Genomic DNA, 22202 nt, shown 5'->3' on the forward strand with positions numbered 1-22202 from the left:
CTCCTTCTAAAGTACTACTCCGATTTTAATGAAACTTGGTGTACATGATCAGTATAACATGTACTTGTGCATCCCACTTTTTTTTTTTCGAAAAACCAATTTTCAAAATGGCCACCAACTTCTCATTGGTTGAGACTTGTCAGGACAATTCCTCCTAAAGTACTACTCCGATTTTAACGAAACTTCATATACATGATCAGTATAACATGTAGTTGTGCATCCCAATTTTTCTTTTCGAAAAAAACATTTTTCAAAATTGCCGCCGGCTTCTCATTGGTTGAGGCGTGTCCGGACAATCCTAAAGTACTACTACGATTTTAACGAAAGTTGGTATACATGATCAGTATAACACGTAGTTTAAAAAATGGGAAATAAATAGTTGCACTCCTGGTTCAGGCAGAGGACTTTGTATTGCTGTTGCAATACTATCCATCCTTGTTTATACTGTACTAGTCAAGACAAATATTTAAACAAAGAAAGATCATTCAATGGTGGGCACCAATATCCCTCTTGTATCTCTTGTTTGTGGAAATTTAATTTGTTAAACTTGAGCATGACCTAGAGCCCATGTGTTTTCTGTGAACATTTGGGTGTAGAAGTTGTGCTACATTAATTGTGTATATCTATGACTGTACTACCTCGGTATCTACTGAAGTTGGTGTTGTTGAGTTATACACATACAGAGTTTTGTTGAAGATGTTTATTTATACTGTAGTAGTCAAGACAAATATAAGATGATATATCCTTCTGGAAATAAAAGTGTATGCCCTGCCTTTGTGGTCCATCGTCAGTCTATTATCTATCTGTCCATAAGCATAACTATTATGATCTCATCAATCCCAGTGTTCCAGATCTAATTGATATAAATCTCACAACATACCAAATTTTATCAAAATCCATTCATATTAACTCAAGGTCCAATAAAATTTTAAAGGGCTATATTCTCTGTAACTAAAAGTTACAATTGTCTTAGCTGTCTGGGATCCTATTAATATAAGGCTGCATAACAAGTTTCATAGAGATTTGTTCATATTTACTCAAAGTTATTCAACTTTTTTTCTTTGATGACTGAAAAAATATCAACAAATTTTATTGTATAAATAATACAAAAGGATCAGACAACAGGCATGCCTATATAAGTCTTTTCCTATAAAACCTGTAAATACATAACAAATTTGAAGAAATTTACAACATTACACACAATACATACATTACCGTACACTCATTTACACACACCATTTACAAATATTAAATGTTAAGTAGATTAAGTATACTTCACAGAATCTAGGATTAGATGATCATTATATTAATCTCAATTCAAATCACTGGCATTGTTATATAATTATGTAATTGACACAATGATACATTTAATTTTCTGAGATTACAGGTAATGAAAAATCAGATTTATTTCTTTAGGGTATTTGTATATTTTTAAGTCTACTCTTGAAGGTACCAAGAGTGGGTGATGAAGTGATAGAAGGATCAAGAATATTCCAAAGACATGTACACGACACCAGGAAAAAAGCTATGATCGTAAATACAAGTTCTAGATTGAGGAGTGTTAAAAAATCTATTGGTACATAGACAAGGGTTAATTTGTGTAATAATGAAAGGTTCAATAATGTTATACAAATAGTCAGGAGTTAAGTGGTTAATTATTTTGTATATCAGAATTAATTTATTTTTATTGAGTCTTTTAATTTTTAAACATGATATAGTTTAAAATGAGATGTTCCACTTCTTAGACCTGTTATGATTTTCATTGCTTCTGTTTGTACAGATTCTAGTAAATTTTCTTCACCAGTGGTACAATTATCCAAAACAGATGATGCATATTGCAATATAGGTTTCGGTAAACCTCGGGTTAGTTAGAACAAAATTAAATAAATATTGTCGGTCCTGTTCGAACTGTTCGAAATTATATGCTGAGAAATTAAACCTAAGTTCGAACTATCCAAGTCTAAATCGTTAAAATGACGAACGTTCGAACTATCCGAGTCGACATCATGGCGGACTGTCAAGCCTGCAGGGTATACATAGTTACTGTAGCTTGAACGTTAGCTGGCCACAAACAACTGTTGATACGAGATAATTCTATCATATTTTGCCGTTCATGATTATTTGCACAATTCTAGAATTGCTTACATGTATTCAATTATCAACACTGCTGCCTCCATGTTACTGCCGCGATCAGGTGCATTGTAAACAGTACATGTGTATTGGCGGAAGATGTAGTATGCGGAGTAAACCGTGTATTGACGGAAGATAAAATGCGGAATGTTGACTGAGATTGCGATGTGTACGTAATTTAAATATAGCATTATGATTTGTTATCGTTATGTTAATAATACACGAGGCGTATCTTATTCGAGGGTTATGGTTACTTTTTGTGAGAATTTGTTGGCCCTGAAAAGGGCCGTTTTATGCTGGCCCTAAAAAGGGCCGTTTTCACAGCGGCAAGCTAATCCTACCAGTTCTTGGATATGTTTTTCAGCTTTTCATGAATCCGATCATTGATTTTTTTGTTTGGAGACCCAAATTTCAGTATGCAGGGTACTTCTAGTCCCCCACATTTAAGCTGAGACCGCTTTCTGGTTCCGGTGATATGGCATGTGATTGTCCCCCAGTGTGCTAAAAAAAAGTAGCACAGCTGTGATATTTCATATTTCCCTTGGTAAATGTCCAACAGTATGTTTGCCCTTCATAACTGCAACCGAAAATTTGTCACCAAACAAATGCCCATCTATGTCAGGCTCTGTTGTTAACTCTTCACCGATGACTGGTGTCCAATACACTCTGTGAACGTGATATCCTCTGACGACACAAGCAAACTCGACTGGTTCCAATTTGCTCTTGATTTTCCTCATCTCGGTTACTTATTTCAAAGAACAGTTCTTCCTTTATTCAATGTATTTTCTGAATTGATATCGGTACCTATAACCAGGGACATAACACTCAGTGGTTGTAATTTACCTGGACACTAATAGTATAACTACGCTAATCAATTGCACGGGCTTGTCACAACGAGTGTTTTGTTAGTTTGGCCGAAACCTTGTGTCAAACCCCAATTTGTTATGTACAGGTAACACTAACTGGCAGTAATTAAGCAATAAATAAGGATGGTACATCAGGGTGTGATTGTAGTAAACAGTGGTTCACCTGATAATATACACGTACATGACACCGGTATACATGGGATAATGATCGTGTACTAAGCAATAAATGATCTACAGTTAATCATTTCTGATGACATTTCTCACAGTTAGAATTAACAATCAATTAACATGCCAAGACTGCACATGTTTTTAACAGTTTGATGGCATGCACATGTTGGCCCTGACTGACCCCCAGGGGCTGATGGGCGGGGCTAAAAAGGGTCAAATTGACTGAAATTTAAAAAATCTTCTTCTCAGGACGGAAATAAGGTGGAATCAAATACTCTTTATTGTTAGAAGCATCTTAAAGTGCTTTACTAAAATTTTGAATTTCATGACCCTGGGGTCTCAAGTTTGCCCCTGGGGAGGGGGTATACTTTACTATAGTTTATATAGGGAAATCACATTTTTCACTATAATATGTCTGATTTCTATTGGAATTCTTTCTATTTTGGTTAACATTATCAGCTTGGGATGACAGTTTGAGGGTATGCACATGTTGGCCCTGACTGACCCCTAGGGGCTTATGGGCGGGGCTAAAAAGGGTCAAATTGACTGAAATTTCAAAAATCTTCTTTTCAGACTGAAATAAGATAGAATCAAATACTGTTTATAGATGGAGGGATCTTAAGGTGCTTTACTAAAATTGTGAATTTCATGACCCTGGAGTCACACATTTACCCCTGGGGAGGGGTAAATTTTACTATAGTTTATATAGGGAAATCACATTTTTGACTGATTTGTTTGATTTCTATTGGAATTCATTCTAACTTGGTTAACATTTTCAGCATGGGATGAAAGTTTGATAATATGCACATGTTGGCCCTGACTGACCCCTTGGGGCTTATGGGCGGGGCCAAAAATGGTCAATTAAATTAACTGAAATATTTCAAATCTCAGGTGACCGTTAAGGCCCATGGGCCTCTTGTTTGGGATTAAAATTAATTTTCCATGTATTAGCCCAATCATTAATAGAATCAAAACATAAAAACTTAAAGCAACTGGAATTTTCAACAAAACATCATTGATAATCGCTTCAAAAGAAATTCAATAGCATGCATGTTGATTTTTTATAACTTCCAGAATGACACTTTAATCCTGAAGTATTGTACAATATTAGAAACTAGGTACAGCCTAGACCTCGTGTGTTTAATGTTGTGAACATTTGGGGGTAATGTGCTAAAGACATGGTGATCTGCTCTGAACTCTTCCACAGTGGAAGTGATGGAGTTATTTACCTCACAATACATTCCCTTTATAACTTTCAATGTTATAATTATCAACTTATAATTTAATCCTTCAAAACATGATATTGAAGACAACAATTCAGGGGTTGACTGTAACTCTGTTTATGGTGTAGTTGCATGCTAGACAAGCTTTCATGTGCTGCAGACATATTGGACAATCATTGGATCTTCCTTCTCTACTATATATTATATACTGGATAAGGTTAGGGTTAGGTGTTGGCTGATTTGTAAGCAAACTCATGATGTCTCCAATCAACATGGTGTGCAATATTGAGTTCAGTTTATTTGATATACTCCCTTCCCTGTCAAGTATGTATACTGAGTTAGGTCAGGGTACTCCTTTCTTAGTTGTCTAGTGTCTGGTTTTGGACACTGACCCTTCCTTGTTGTATATTGAACAAGGTCAGAGTGCTCCTTCCCTGTTGTCTAGTAAACTGTACAAGGTTTTAGGTACTCCCTTCCCTGTTGTCTAGTATACTGTACAAGGTTTTGGGTACCCCCTTCCCTGTTGTCTAGTATACTGTACAAGGTTTTGGGTACTCCCTTCCCTGTTGTCTAGTATACTGTTCAAGGTTTTGGGTACTCCCTTCCCTGTTGTCTAGTATACTGTACAAGGTTTTGGGTACTCCCTTCCCTGTTGTCTAGTATACTGTACAAGGTTTTGGGTACTCCCTTCTCTGTTGTCTAGTATACTGTACAAGGTTTTGGGTACCCCCTTCCCTGTTGTCTAGTATACTGTACAAGGTTTTGGGTACTCCCATCCCTGTTGTCTAGTATATACTGTACAAGGTTTTGGGTACTCCCTTCCCTGTTGTCTAGTATATACTGTACAAGGTTTTGGGTACTCCCTTCCCTGTTGTCTAGTATATACTGTACAAGGTTTTGGTACTCCCTTCCCTGTTGAATAGTATACTTTACAAGGTTTTGGTACTCCCTTCCCTGTTGAATAGTATACTTTACAAGGTTTTGGGTACTCCCTTCCCTGTTGAATAGTATACTTTACAAGGTTTGGGGTACTCTCTTTCCTGTTGTCTAGTATACTGTACAAGGTTTTGGGTAGTCCCTTCCCTGTTGTCTAGTATACCGGACAAGGTTTTTGGTACTCCCTTCCCTGTTGTCTAGTATACTGTACAAGGTTTTTGGTAGTCCCTTCCCTGTTGTCTAGTATAAGGTTTGGGTACTCCCTTCCCTGTTGTCTAGTAAACTGTACAAGGTTTTGGGTACTCCCTTCCCTGTTGTCTAGTATACTGGACAAGGTTTTGGGTACTCCCATCCCTGTTGTCTAGTATACTGGACAAGGTTTTGGGTACTCCCTTCCCTGTTGTCTAGTATACTGTACAAGGTTTTGGGTAGTCCCTTCCCTGTTGTCTAGTATACCGGACAAGGTTTTTGGTACTCCCTTCCCTGTTGTCTAGTATACTGTACAAGGTTTTTGGTAGTCCCTTCCCTGTTGTCTAGTATAAGGTTTGGGTACTCCCTTCCCTGTTGTCTAGTAAACTGTACAAGGTTTTGGGTACTCCCTTCCCTGTTGTCTAGTATACTGTACAAGGTTTTGGGTACTCCCTTCCCTGTTGTCTAGTATACTGGACAAGGTTTTGGGTACTCCCTTCCCTGTTGTCTAGTATATACTGGACAAGGTTTTGGGTACTCCCTTCCCTGTTGTTAGCTCACCTTTAGGAAGGGCAAGTGAGCTTAAGCATCGATGTACAAGTGAACACAAGAAAATATTGGTGAGTGATGATAGTCATGGCACAGGGAACTTATTTTTTTCCGTTTGCTTAAAATCACCCGTGCATACCTGATACTATTTGAATCAATAGGGACTAAAATAAATCTGAACTAAGGTAGACATTCTTTATTTACACCTGGCTACATTTCACATCTCAGCTGGTGGTTATGCTTTGAAAAAAACATTTGGGGAATTCCATCCATAAATACTGAGTGTTCCAAGTGAGAGGGTTAGCATCCAGTATAGGAATTAATGCTTGTTTCGTCCAAAGATGCTAAATAGCTTCTGACATCCCTTCCCCGGCCCACCTTTCTGCTGCTTGCAACCCATTGTCATTTTTGATTAATCAGCAATGCAAGCTACTGCAATTTTATTTACAAAGACAGCTTCTCCAGTGATAATTCCTTCCATTAAATGAACAGCTATCAAAAATTGTATTTTTTAGTCATCTAACATTTCATACTCCATGATGACTACTGTACACTTTATGAAATATGATGATTAAAGTTAAGATTTGATAAAATGTTGCTGCTGATAATTTCTGTAATGTTTAATGTCATTTTTGTTGTCTTTCAGCATATGATTAAATACAGATACATACCATTTTCTCATGGAAAGAAGAAATATCAAGGAAAAGAAGACAGTGGGAAGGTTGTGTCTTCTTAAGGACAATTATGTTGTAAACTGCAGTTCAAACAGAAACAGTAATAGTTAAGAGAGTGTTACAGGAGCCAGTGGTAGGAAATCATAATATAAACCTGAATAAATGGAAGCACAAGGCAACTATTTTATCTTATAAAGCAAACAAAAAATTCAAAATGCTGTAAATACATGAAATGAAGATGTATATCAGTATGTAAAATAACAGATCTTTACTGTGTAGTAATAAATAATACTTTGTATTAATACAGACTGTATGTGTGCATTGTAATACAGACTATATGTGCATTTTAATACAGACTGTATGTGTGTATAGTAATACAGACTGTATGTGTGTATAGTAATGCAGACTGTATGTGTGCATTGTAATACAGACTGTATGTGTGTATAGTAATACAGACTATATGTGTATAGTAATACAGACTGTATGTGTGCATTGTAATACAGACTGTATGTGTGTATAGTAATACAGACTATATGTGTATAGTAATACAGGCTGTATGTGTGTGTACTGATACAGACTGTATGTGTGTGTACTGATACAGACTGTATGTGTGTGTACTGATACATACTGTATGTGTGTACTGATACATACTGTATGTGTGTGTACTGATACAGACTGTATGTGTGCATTGTAATACAGACTATATGTGCATTTTAATACAGACTGTATGTGTGCATTGTAATACATACTGTATGTGTGTATAGTAATACAGACTATATGTGCATTGTAATACAGACTGTATGTGTGTATAGTATTAATACAGACTGTATGTGTGTATAGTAATACAAACTGTATGTGTGTATAGTAATACAGACTGTATGTGTGTGTACTGATACAGACTGTATGTGTGTGTATACTGATACAGACTGTATGTGTGTGTACTGATACAGACTATGCGTGTGTATTGATACAGACTGTATGTGTGTATAGTAATACAGACTATGTGTGTGTACTGATACAGACCATAAGTTTGTGTACTGATACAGACTGTATTACATACAGTAATACAGACTGTGTGTGTACTGATACAGACGGTATGTGTGTATTGATACAGACTATGCATGTGTACTGATACAGACTGTATGTGTGTGAACTGATACAGGCTGTATGTGTGTGTACTGATACAGACTGTATGTGTGTACTGATACAGACTGTATGTGTGTGTACTGATACAGACTGTATGTGTGTATAGTAATACAGACTGTATGTGTGTATAGTAATACAGACTGTATGTTTGTGTACTGATACAGACTGTATGTGTGTGTACTGATACAGACTGTATGTGTGTGTACTGATACAGACTGTATGTGTGTGTACTGATACAGACTGTATGTGTGTGTACTGATACAGACTGTATGTGTGTGTACTGATACAGACTGTATGTGTGCATTGTAATACAGTCTATATGTGTGTATAGTAATACAGACTGTATGTGTGTGTACTGATACAGACTGTATGTGTGTGTATACTGATACAGACTGTATGTGTGTGTACTGATACAGACTATGCGTGTGTACTGATACAGACTGTATGTGTGTATAGTAATACAGACTATGTGTGTGTACTGATACAGACTGTATGTGTGTGTATACTGATACAGACTGTATGTGTGTATAGTAATACAGACTGTATGTGTGTGTACTGATACAGACTGTATGTGTGTGTATACTGATACAGACTGTATGTGTGTGTACTGATACAGACTATGCGCGTGTATTGATACAGACTGTATGTGTGTATAGTAATACAGACTATGTGTGTGTACTGATACAGACTATATGTTTGTGTACTGATACAGACTGTATTACATACAGTAATACAGACTGTGTGTGTACTGATACAGACGGTATGTGTGTATTGATACAGACTATGCATGTGTACTGATACAGACTGTATGTGTGTGAACTGATACAGGCTGTATGTGTGTGTACTGATACAGACTGTATGTGTGTACTGATACAGACTGTATGTGTGTGTACTGATACAGACTGTATGTGTGTATAGTAATACAGACTGTATGTGTGTATAGTAATACAGACTGTATGTGTGTGTACTGATACAGACTGTATGTGTGTATAGTAATACAGACTGTATGTGTGTATAGTAATACAGACTGTATGTTTGTGTACTGATACAGACTGTATGTGTGTGTACTGATACAGACTGTATGTGTGTGTACTGATACAGACTGTATGTTTGTGTACTGATACATACTGAATGGAATGTCCCATGATGGTGGTTTAATCTTATTGTTATGCCATGATGATGGAATTGTTAACATCATGAATTTTGTTTGTAAAATCTAGTTCTCGTAATTATTCATTCTTTCCACATGTTCAAGTTTTTCCTTTTATATAAGTTCATTGGATTTTTGTGGGATTTTTAAACAAAATTTGTAAAAATTAATTTGCTGAATCAGTTACTTAATGATAATTAAGTGCATGTAAGTGATGTTGTATGATAGCCCTGGCTTCGAGCTTGATATGATGTGTGAATTCATAAATCATGATTGAGAGCATGTTTCATTTGTAAAAAGTTTGTATGGTTGATTGAAGTCATTAATGAATGTATACAGTTATCTCTATTACTGTTCAATTTTGAATGCTTCACTTGATTTTGAAATTAATGTATTATTTATGTAGTTTCCTTCATATTTTTAGCCATCAACCCTCAGATGGCAGGCTGTTCAAATCTTATCTGTTGTCCATCTAACCATAAACAATTCTTGTTACCAGTATTTTTGAGAAATGCAGAAGGGATAACTTCACATGTAGGTTCTCATTGCTTCAGATAGGCAGTGATCTTGGATTTTGTCAATTGAAGTTTGATATTGCTATTTCTCAGAAATTCAAATGAAGGTTTCATATTTTATATAAATGAAATATTTCATATAAAGTTTTCCTTGTTATCAAATGAAAGAGAGGAAAAAAAGAAAGAAGAGAAAAAAGATCAGTCTTTCATAGAACCATTAGAGATCATTTGATGGTGGGCACAAAGATACCTGTAAGATCTCTTGTTTAGTTGAAATTGTTGGATATTTTGGTGAATTTTTAGAATTTGTAATTTTCAAAATATGCTTTTTGTTTTGCAATGTACTAAATTAAATATTTTGGCATGTCTGAAACATAATTATATAGTTGACTATCATTTTCAGTTTTAATGCACTCCTCAGAATTTGATTGGTATGGCATCGTCTGTGCCCTAAAAACTTTTGTGTGTCAAGAGATCTTAACATTTTTCAACCAATCTCTTTAAAACTTAGTATGCTTTGATTATCATCATGATATGTAGTTGTGTTTCCCTGAAAGGCATTTGATATGACTATTTTTGCATAAGTTACTTCCCTTACATTTTTATCTCTAGGTCGTCACCCTAGTTCAACAGATTTCTTCCTAACTTTGTAGACTTTTGCTATGGTATGAAATTGTACTCGGTAGCATACTGATTAGAGAACAACCTTGCATATGAATATTTGTAATATCTAGGTGAGCAATGCAGGCCCGCTGGGACTGTTTTGTTGATTTAAGGGTCATGATCACACTTCTGACATAAAATCTCCGTTCAGATTTATTTTACCTGTTAACCCAGGGCTTCTTACGAAGCGACTACGGTAATCACACCTGGCTGTATATGCCCAGGGCTACTGAGACAACACTCTCAGTGAATCCTTTTGTAACACCGCCATGCTTGACCGCAGACACCTTTCTGACTTCCAAACAGGTTTTGCTGGTGAGGTACTGCATTGGGTATTTATCGAAATTGAAAACAATTGTTATATAAGATTCCATTGAAAGTGTATACTGTACCCATAATGTACCCAAGGTTACCTTGCACTTTTACAATCCAAGAAAAAACGATCTGTGTATTTCACCTATACATTACAATATTAGCAAATCCAGTGGCAAAATTTATTTCCTTTCAAAAAAAATCCAGAGCCATTTCTGGAACTAGCATCATTATAAAGATAAAACAAGTTGTTTATCCATTTGTCTGAAAGGTACTGCTAGCAATATTTTACCAGAGTATTGTTTATAAATACCAAAAAGTCATTGACACATGTACCTACCCCCTCTGAAGTGGTCTGTTGTTACATAGGGTAGGTGAGTTTGCAACACAGAAAGTAAAAATCTGAAATATATTTTTAGAATTCAAGCATAGGAGTACTTTTGTAAATGTCATATGGTTATCCATAGAGAAGTATAATTTCGTACCTATTACCTGTTTTGAGATAGATTTTTTTAAAGTTTCTAATTATTCTTGCTGTAAACGAACAAGCCAGTTTGGTTTATAAACGAAGGAAGAGTTGGTAGGCCTTTGTGAATAGAAGAGTGTTCCATTTTCAAAAGAAACACAGTTAAACCAAAGCTAATCTCGCAAACACCCTGGTGTTTGTACAAACTATTTCAATAGCAAATAATATTTACTGGAAGTCTGGTCATGAACCTTAAATTATTTGAGAAACATAATTGATGTCTGATAGCTGATTTGTGTGTATTTTCTTGTTTGCAAAATCTCTCTACTCGAAGTAATTATTTCAGAATTACACATTATGACTAAATTCTACTGCAGAAGATACTGACACTATAGTTGTTTCTTGATAAAATTAATTTACCTACAAGTTAATTTAAGTTATATACCTTGTATTTTTAGTTCACCTGGTCCGAAGGACCAAGGTGAGCTTATCTCATACCTTGGCGTCCGTAGTCTGTCTGTCCGACCCTCAACAATTGTCTTCTTCATAGCCGCAGGTCAGAATTTGACCAAATTCGGTCATCCTTATGGGGTAGGGATTCAAAATTTTACAAATGGTGGGGCTGACCCCCTGGGGGTCTGAGGGGTGGGACCAAAAGCAATCAATTTGGTATAAAAGAGATCTCTGAAACCAAGCAATGGATATCACTCATATTTGACCGGTAGCACCCCCATGGGGTAGGGATTCAAAATTGTATAAATGGTTGGGCTGAAGGGTGGGCCAAAAAGAAATCAGTTTGCCTTTATTGTTATAAAAAATTAATTCTCTGGTAGTATAAGTGATGAATATCGCTCATATTTGACTGGTAGCATCCCTAAGGGTTGGCGATTCAAAAATCTACAGATGGTCCAGCTGACCCCCAGGGGGCTGAGGGTTGGGGCCAAAAATAAGCATGGGCCAAATTACTATTTTTGAATTTGAAAGGTTGGCAGGTCTGAATTTGGCTATATTGTTATAAAAACTTTTTTGTAGTGTTGAAACTGTTGAAATTCCCCATCCATACCCATATATAGCATTGCTGGGCACCATGATATAACCACAGTCCTGTTGTAGAAATAGGCCCTTGGGTCTTTCCCCACTCTTAGGGGACTTAGTTACTTTAAACACAATCATGTTGTAGAAACAACAATCCTTGGGGTATTTCCACTCCTTTAGGGAGACTTGACTGCGTTTCTGGGTTTTATCTTTGAAGCATTTGAGGTCCCTTCCCCATAGCTATATATAGCGTTGTTAGACATTAACAAATTGAACATGAGCATATTTTGAGGTTTGGTCAAATCCAACCAGGTGAGCGATTCGGGCCCTCTGGGCCTCTTGTATTACTTTGAGAAGAATGGCAGGAATTTGAAATGTATTTATTTAACTATGTTGTCCTATATAATTAATCACAAGAGAAGAATGCTATTTGAATATGAAGAGTAAATGTTCATTAAATAACTGAAGATAGTTGTCTTATTTACTCAAAAATAGACGTTTCATTAAGGTGGAGAAATATTCATCAATATAATATTATTTATACCCCCCGTAAGTTAAGGGCAGTATACTCGAATCGGTCTGTCTGTCTGTCCGTCTGTTTTCCCATAATCTTGTCCGGACGACTCCTACTAAAGTACTGTTCTGATTTCAACAAACTTTCAACAATGCCAACTGTAGTTATCTGTAATGACAACATAAGGCTTGTCCGTAACACAAAACAGATTCTACCCAAACTTGGCATGAAGATCTACCAAAGAAGTAAAAAGTAAAAAAGAAGTAAGAAGAAAATAGTGACCATAATGCATTATTCAAAATGGCTGTTATCAGGAGTGTTAAATATTTGCTACCGAACCGATGTAAAATTGCAGTATTGGGTGGTGTATATCATGTATATTTATAAATTGGAGCTGGTTTTGGAACGATTGGTATCTTAATATTGTCATTCATAAAATGTAATAACTGACGGGTTTAAATATGATTACACTCACCAATAGCCTACTCAACTAAAGACGCCCAGGGGGATATTAGTTATCCCTTGGGGTACAACTCTACTTCAATATTGTACAATTACAGCATGAAATTCAAAATCACAAAAGTGCATATGATACACTGTTTATCATATATGCAACATAGTAACACAAATGACGAAACGCAGACAATTTAATTTGATCATCTGACCATAGGTCATGTTGACCTATTGCGAGAGCCTTTTGGCTGTTGTTGTTCGTCATGTGTCGTGCATCATCCGTTAACTTTTCTTTGTGAACACGATAACTTGATTAAATGTTAACCGAGATAGATGAAACTTCGTATGCAGTCTGACATCAACAAGATCTCAGATGAGTTCGAAAATGGGAATTATATCTCCCAAACAAAGTTGGGGAGACATTGTGTTTGCTATGGCAAGCCGTTTTAACATTTAATCCCATTTCCTCTTAAGGGGATGTTTTTTCACTTAAGTGAAAAAGGAATTTCACTTAAGTGAAAAAGGAATTTCACTTAAGTGAAAAAAACATAATGCAAATAATTTATTCACCTTAAGGTGAAAAGAATTTCACTTCAAGTGAAATTCTTTTTCACTTAAGTGAAATAAAACATAATGCAAATAAATGTTAATATCCCTTAAGACAAAAAGAATTTCACTTAAGTGAAAAAAAATTATGTGCAGACATAATGAAATTCTTTTCATCTTAAGGTAAATAAAACTGACCATATGTCCATAAAGTCACTCTGTCCTCCTATCCACCCCATGGTATAATGGAATGAACCCCTTGGACCTGTCAACTAAGAAACAGCGTGAGTAAACTTTAACTTTGATACGTTCTTATCACTTATCATAAGGGAAATAAATAAAACATATATTTAATGGAATTAAAACATAAGTGAAAGTAAATCATATTGGAAATAGTATTGATTTTACTAACAACAAATCAAGTAGAGAAAAGGTCTCGAATTGGTCAGAAATTAAACACCTAATGCTTGGTCAATAGATGGACTAGTCCATATCTGATTCATGAGAGTGGGTGTCCGATTTACTCAACAGCAGCATTTGCATTATGTTTTATTTCACTTAAGTGAAAAAGATTTTCCCTTAAGATGAATAAAATTTATTTCACTTAAGTGAAATAAAACAATGCAAAAAAAAGTCTTTTAACCTTAAGGTAAAAAGGATTTCACTTAAGTGAAATAAATTTGAAGCATATTTTACCTTAAGAGGAAATGGGATTAAATGTTAAAACGGCTTGCCATAGTTTGCTGCTTTTCTTCTTATTATTATTAAGTCCCGAAAACGAAGTGTGGGACTCATTGTGATTACTCTATTTCTTTTTAATATTCTTCTAATTAATGACTTGTCCGACACATTTCTCGAAATGTACTGGACGTAACGTCATTAAACTTGAGTCAATTAAGTGTTCATCTTGGTCAGGAGGTGAGCATTCGACTTATTATCCGATCAGTCGTCGAAGATGGCGCAAATTCCTGCCTTCTGATTGGTCGAAATTTGAATGTTTGGAATATTGTGATTACACCGGTCACTTTCTTAACCTCATTTTATATTTTAGTAAAATCGCTACCATTTCCTGGCTTCTGATTGGTTGAAATTTTAAAACTGTCAGATTTTAATGAAAATTGGAATAGACCGAATTGCAATGACGTCACGCGGTCACTTGACTTAGGACTGGTAGGAATAAAAACCCAAAACAAACAGACGATAACGTGACTGAGCCAGGCCTGTTTAAAATTGCATTATGCCCGCATCCTGCTGCATGATCAACTGCACCAGTAGAGGAAACTGAAAACAATATCGCATTCCACAGAATTCCCAAAGACGCCGACAAAAAGAGATAAATGGATTGTTTCAATAAAGCGAGATGGATGGACCCTTCTGCAAGTTCTCACGTATGCGTTCGCAATTTTGTCTCGGGTAGATTTTAATTCACGATTTCACACAGGTCTGATATTCACTCAACATTATCGGTATAGAGGCCTTTATAGTCAAGAATTAACTCATTATTATGCAATCGTGTGATATATTTTTGCTTGATTTCAAAACAGGATCGTTGACAGTTCTGATTACAGGTAACTAGCAAGGCCCTAGCTCATACTTCCAACTTGATTATATAATAGACTAGATCTAAGCGACGTAGTAATCAGTCTCTCCGGAGAGATTTTGCCAAATTGTATTAGTATCTTATATTTTAGAGATAGTAAAAGGATCAAAGGTAGATGTTAGTTATATCTACCTGAAAGTTTTAAACCTGAATTGTAAGGGGCCGCAGTGGCCGAGTGGTTAAGGTGTGCCAACACTTTAACACTAGCCCTCCACTTCTGGGTTGCGAGTTCGAAACCTACGTGGGGCAGTTGCCAGGTACTGACCGTAGGCCGGTGGTTTTTCTCCAGGTACTCCGGCTTTCCTCCACCTCCAAAACCCGGCACGTCTTTAAATGACCCTGGCTGTTAATAGGACGTTAAACAAAAACAAACCAAACCAAACCTGAATTGCTCGAATAAAATTATTTTGATTATACTTTGTTACTTTAAATTTTTTTAATGACAGAAAATGATTTGTGTATATCAAGATAATAAATATTGAACAGAAAATTTGTATGTATTTTCCAGGTCACAAAAGTGATGACCCATTACATGTTAATTTTGTACCAAATCTACATATCGGATATGTTACCTCCAGGTTACCTTAATCTGTGGACCGATACCAAACGCAAACGGTTCGAGCTGGGAAGGCTGAGGAGCGTGGTCAACATTTTGTTGGAACTTTCCCGCACAGAACAAGAGCCATGTAATGATGGGACGCCTGTAAGTAAACATGACGACTGTTTAAAAGAATTAACTAAATTCTAATGTCTCCAGATAGAGTGCAACGAATTGAAGACAGAAAATGAAAAAGTGAATTTGGTGCTCAAATCCTGAGTGACAATGACCAATTAACATCATCATACACAGGTATTTCATCCAATGCAGCATTTATGTGGATTCTGACTTTTGTGTCAGCTGTGTTACCGTCGAAACAGAATCTTAATCCTGGAGACATTCTTTTTATTTGTTCTAATAAAAATTCGCCTGAATTTATTTAACTTTTACTTGGCACATGACAAAGATTTTCTGTTAGTGAAACCGTTATTTCATCCATCATTAACCAGACATTACCTCAAGTGGCAAATGCGTTGCGATTTTTCGTTCATTGGCCTAGCAAGGAGGATGGATATTTTAAGGACCACCCCCTCAATTATGAAAGAGAACTTTCAGCACTGTCGCTGTATTATCGACTGTGCAGAGGTGTTTATCGATCGACCTTCGACATCATCAAACCGTTGGATGCAATCAACCCATGTGATGCCCATGTGGTGCTATAGCCTTTATCTCGAGATCATTTGGAGGACGAGTCTCAGACAAAGTTATAACCAAGAGATGAGGATTTCTTCAACTAATCGAACATGGTGATGTTGTATTTGCAGACCATGGGTTCCTGATAAGTGATGAACTAGCCTGTCGAGGTGCCACCCTCAAAATTCCAGGGGTAAAAGTCAACTTAGCCAGGAGGAAATTGAAAAGACTAGAAAACTTGTAAGAGTGAGAATTCATGTGGAGAGGGCGATAGGTCGTGTTAAAGCTTTCCGTATTCTGAGTACTACAATGCCGTTGAGTATGGCTCCACACATCGATTCTGTGATAGTAATTGTCGCTGCAATCTGCAATCTTCAGAAGAACTTGATCAGTTAGTTTGATTAGTAGGACATCTAAATATGCCAAATGGTTTTCAAGGACTAGTACTGTAATAAAATGAAAAGTTGTTTTTGCTACAATCCATACTTTTTAGTTTAACTATAAGGTGAAATACAATTGTTACCAGTCTGATTTTCTGCAGTACAAGTATTTCAGTTGGGTATCAATGTCAGAGGAAACTCAGAGTAATTTTCAAACTGAAATCACAGGTAGTATTTAATTTCAAACAGCCAGATTTAATAATGATGCTGACAACCTGATAAACTTCATAATAGTTTAGTTTATTTCTGTGACATTAACAATATTCAATTATAAGCAATATCTTGTACATTATTGTATTTTTGATGGCAGTTTAAACTTTTTAAACGTTTCATGTGATGATTAGCTTTGAACTTATGATGTGTGGTCAATAAAATAACATTATATATATATATTACAGACTGAAAAGTTTTTGCTTAATGGTATCCAGCGAGACCAGTAATGGATAGACGAGTCGGTACAAATCATAGAAATATGTAAAGTCAGTAAATTGTAAGCATCGCATGCAATTGGTCTGTCACAATCACAATTTACAATCGGGGCAAGACCATGCACCCTTTGGCTTCCTTCTGATGTTCAAGCATCCAAAGTGGGACCAGTCGCGGGGACAATCTGATTGGTACACTGGACCATTCTCACGTATGCTGGCTCCTGACATATACACTAAAGTTGGTCCTCACTATCGCACATACTGTTGGACGTTCTGGTAGCACTTTACTTAAAAAAAATAGTTCAGATTTCTTTATGATCCCTGCAGTAAGGTAAGGGGTCTTTCCCTGTTGCCCAAACTGAAGTCACTGGCTTTGAGCGATTTCCAACTTCCATGATGCTTTGCATCTCGGTGACAGTTTTTGGCACTAACTGATAAAGGATAAGTGAACAAATTAACACTACACCATCAAGTAAATAATATTCACAGAGATGTTTTCAAGCTTCAAATGGAACATCATGTAATTAATTCAATGACAAAATATTTTCCAATAATACTGTAACTATATAATATTAAAATTGACAAATTACATCAGGTCTTTTTTCGATGAACCTCGATTCAAATTAGTGTAAGACAAAAAAATATGATAAACATTAGTTTTTTAAAGAACAGGCATGCAGTTTTTGGTACATTTTACAACAGGCAGTTAGTCAATAAGGAGTCTCTTTACTCGTGTAACAAATTAAAGAAAATTATAATCTTGTTATATTATTTTTACCTCTTTTCTGAAAATTTCGTTCCACCTGCAGGTGTCATTTGTAAATGATTTATTTACGAGGCCCATATGTACTGCAATCTGATCCTTGAACAATGTGGCAGCGGCATGACTGAAGGCTTCGCCAAGTCTGAAAATGATAAAAATTGACAATAGAAAACAAATATTAACTTTCAAGGCAGCCAAGTCACAAGCAGTCTTGATATAGATGTGACACACAGATAAATGGTGAACATGTCACTTTACTTTCCTTCGCATACAACTTACAATAAGGGATATTAAATAAAATGTCACACAAAGAAAGGTAATCTTTATACGGATAGACAAAGATAATAATACTGTTTTGGTATCAAATTTCCAAGTGGCAACAATCCTTATTGAATGTTACAGTATCATAATTAAATGTTCCCATTACATATTCGTTTCCCCTTTACTTAAATAGGACTTCAAATGGTTCAAAACTTAAAATTAAACGTTTCCATTACCTACCCGAACATTTTATTCCTTAACTATACCTTATGTCTTATTCACTTCCTTGATTACTTATTCGATTCGATCATTACATATTCGTTTCTTCTTCTCTAATTAAACTTTAAATGGTTTGAAAATAATCATCAAACATTTCTATTACTCATTCGACCTTTCCATTTCCATGTCATAAGCTATTACTTATGCCATTCACTCATTTCTTTTATTTTGATTTCATAACTTATTCGATTTTCCCATTACCTGCTCGCATCCCCATTGTGTATAAATACTGTAAGTGGTATACAAGAAATGAATAATTATATCCATTACCACTTTCAATGATTTCGATCAGATCTAATTTCTTATTTGATTCCCTGAGACTCGTGAAAGAAAATGTTCTGGAAGAGTTAGCGTTCTCTGCTTCATCGATGACACCCGGTATCTAGGTCAAATCCCGTTAAGGTCACATTCTCAAATGGGAGTCTGTTGTTGAAAAAGAAACCACACCAAAAGCATATTAAAATGAACCAAACAAGTCCGACTTCATATTGCAGAGGGAAACATGAAATTGTCCAATAAGATCATGATGCCGACCAAAAAAACAGTTTTCATCAACCTGCATCTTTCGAACCCCTGTGTAACTAAATTAATCGTTAGTATTCGACAACTGACACGAAAATCGTGATAACTGGAATAAGCCCTGGCATATCGGATCAACTGAGACATGTAAACACCGTACATGTGTAGGTTGTTAATAGTTCAAAACGGTCAAAACGAATAAATAAACATGCTCATGACTTATTAGAACTTTTCATTCCTAATTTAAAACGAAGTTATTATATTCCTTCATTACTTATTTGATTCTCTTTTTACATTTACAATTTTGCATTGCTTATAAACACTGTAAATGGTTAATAATACTATTGAATCAACATTTTCAGTACTTTTTCGTTGCTTCTGTTCCCAATTTAGAACTAATTATTTACTCGAGTTTTTTATTATTTGTTCCATTCCCCTTTACTTATTGACAATATGAATGTTTAAAAAATAATGATTTAAAGGTTTCATTACGTATTCTACCTTTAAATTCCCTAATCAGAACTCTTTTTGTTTTAGATTTCCTCATTATTTATTCGATTCATTACCTATCGGTTTCCCCGTTGCTTATGAAAACTAAAAATGATATAAAAGCTAATGAATAAGCATGGCCATAACTTATTCGACAATTCCACGAATTTGTTCTGAGAAAATTTCTTATTCGATTCCCTCATTACTTACTCGAGTCCATTATTTATTCCATTTCTTATTCGATTCTTTCATTATTCATTCGACTCATTATCTTTTCGTTTCCTCTGTGCTTATAAACACTATAAAGGTTTTAAACCGATGAATAAAAAATGGGAAAAACCCATGTCCATCACTTAATCACCCTTTCGATGATTTTATCAAGAGCTCATATCTTATTCTATTACTCATTTCTTATTGACATTAAATCATCAAAAACTAATGGTTACACTTTTCCATTACGTATTCATTTCCCTCTTTATGCGATCTTTTCTACATCTCGACTTATCTAGGCGCCGACCCGGAGAGAATACTATGGCAAGCCAAGTTGACATGTATTCGCGGAGCAATGTTGATCCAGTATTTTACCAAATTATATAAGATAACTTATAATCATATAAGATATATCATAAACATATAAGATATCTTATATAATTTAATATTTACATTATATTTATCTGTCACCCAGATTGCATTGATCTTGCCAATAAATACAATCTACCAAACGATTAATTGTTAAATACAGCTACCCCCGAGGAACGTATCAGTATACATGTACTCGATGTTTGTGACTATTAAGTAATATACAATATGGGTATTCATAATAATGCAGATACGCCAAGGGTCAATTCCATGATGAAAATATTCGACCAAGATCGTGAACCAGGGAATGGAAAAAGATAGGAATGACAGATTTTCACAACATTCTATCAATTATGTTGAACATGAGTATAATAAAGAAACCTTCCATGGAGGAATACTGGAATACTACAATGATCAGCCAACGATCAAACTGGCTCCAACACACAATGGGTAGAAACCGATTTCAGAATATTCTGGAGTTCCCCCTCACCAACCATTGCAGACATGTTGCCGAGAGAAATGTGAGTTCATTATACATGCAATTAGTCATACGGGCTCGAGTTTCCTTATAACGTCATGTTACAGATTCAGTTTGCACAATAAATGTAAGTATGCACTATGATAATATAAAAGCTCGTCATTCCTTCGTTTCTATTAAGCAATGAACAGTGGTTTTACTTAAAACCATTGTTCAATACTTATACATGTATTTACATTTTCGTCAACTTTGGAACAAATTTAACCAACAAAAAAAGTCCCGCATGTTTTTAATTTCACATGACCCACTGGGTGTTATAGCATGATGTACTGGATGTTACTTAGCATTGTGTCAATGGGGAAATGCGGAGCAAATGTAAATGCAGTATAATGTGACACATCGTTTATTTTGATATATGGCGTCTTACATGTTAAAAACAACAGACGTACATTGCTACATGTACGATATGTACATGTATGATACTCATATACCATGAACAATCTAATCAAATTATCATCTGAATTAGGCAAATACTAAACTATACCCCAAATAAACACAAACTTTCCAAATCCGAAATGGTAAATTACAATGTTCTGGTAACATGTATGTTAAAACTGATATATATGTTGTATAACGCGTATGAAGCAGGTGCATGATATATCGTTATCTTTGATAGATGATTTTACATAAATACTAATCATGAACTGTTGCTTGTAGCATCCTGGGTACGATCCATCTGTCAGATTTCGACAATTCATGCGCTTCAAGGTTCCAAACAGGGAGTTATGCGTGAACGAGTCGCTTGTACCAACGAAAGGGACACAGGGTTCTTCGACAGTACATCCCATCAAAGGTCGCGAGGTATGGTGTCAAGTCTTTGGTACTTTGTGAGTCCTCTACAGGTTACGTGCTTCAGATGCAAGTTTACAGGGGACGTGCATTCGACCCAGTTCCACCAGGATAACTCCAAGGAATGAACGTAGTTGTAGAGCTCCTACAAGGATCGTCACTTCTTCATAAAAGCTATCACGTCTTTTGTGATAGTTTCTTCACGTCCTTGAATCTTTGACACAGACGTCTCTAACTTAACACATACTTGACTGGTACATTTACACTATATAGTCTCATTTTGGTAATTTGTCTTGTAAATTGCCAAACGTTCCAAGGCAAACTGCATATGTGAAGCTATATGGGATGCCGGAAGGAACGAATTTAGGGAGTATATGTATATTTCAAATTAAAGTGGAATAGTGTGAATGTGATGTGTTTCTATATGTTGGATTTGCATTCAAAATGAACGAAAGAATCGACCGATGCCGAACCTCGTCAAAGACGCGAACCAGCTAGGGAAACACTGTCTACTTGCGACCTGGCGACTAATTGTGTCTGTCTCATTTCGGCGCAGATGAAAAGAAACGTGCGGTTACTATCGACATGTCTACCAGAAAAAGCTCTGGGGTCAGGTAAACCACGTGTCATTGCCTTGTACAATACCAACGTGGGAGCAGTAGATATGGAAAGCAGAGGGAATGCCAAAAGGTCTGGACGAAAATACTGGTGCATTTATTTTCAAAATTCTTATGAATTCCTGTATACTTTA

The 22202-nt window shown here is 35.8% G+C and overlaps 1 protein-coding gene across 3 annotated transcripts in view; it reads left to right on the plus strand.

Moving 5' to 3' along the window:
• Positions 1–7259, plus strand: part of LOC117344525 (protein RER1-like) — a 50260-nt gene extending 43001 nt beyond the window's left edge. For all 3 annotated transcript variants that reach the window (XM_033907292.1, XM_033907293.1, XM_033907294.1), the window contains one exon: positions 6708–7259. In XM_033907292.1, coding sequence (XP_033763183.1) covers positions 6708–6797 — 90 coding nt within the window. In that variant the 3' untranslated portion in view covers positions 6798–7259. The remainder of the gene's footprint in view (positions 1–6707) is intronic.
• The last annotated feature ends 14943 nt before the right edge of the window (positions 7260–22202 follow it).

Source organism: Pecten maximus, chromosome 16 (assembly GCF_902652985.1).
Source record: "Pecten maximus chromosome 16, xPecMax1.1, whole genome shotgun sequence".
NCBI lineage: Eukaryota > Metazoa > Mollusca > Bivalvia > Pectinida > Pectinidae > Pecten > Pecten maximus.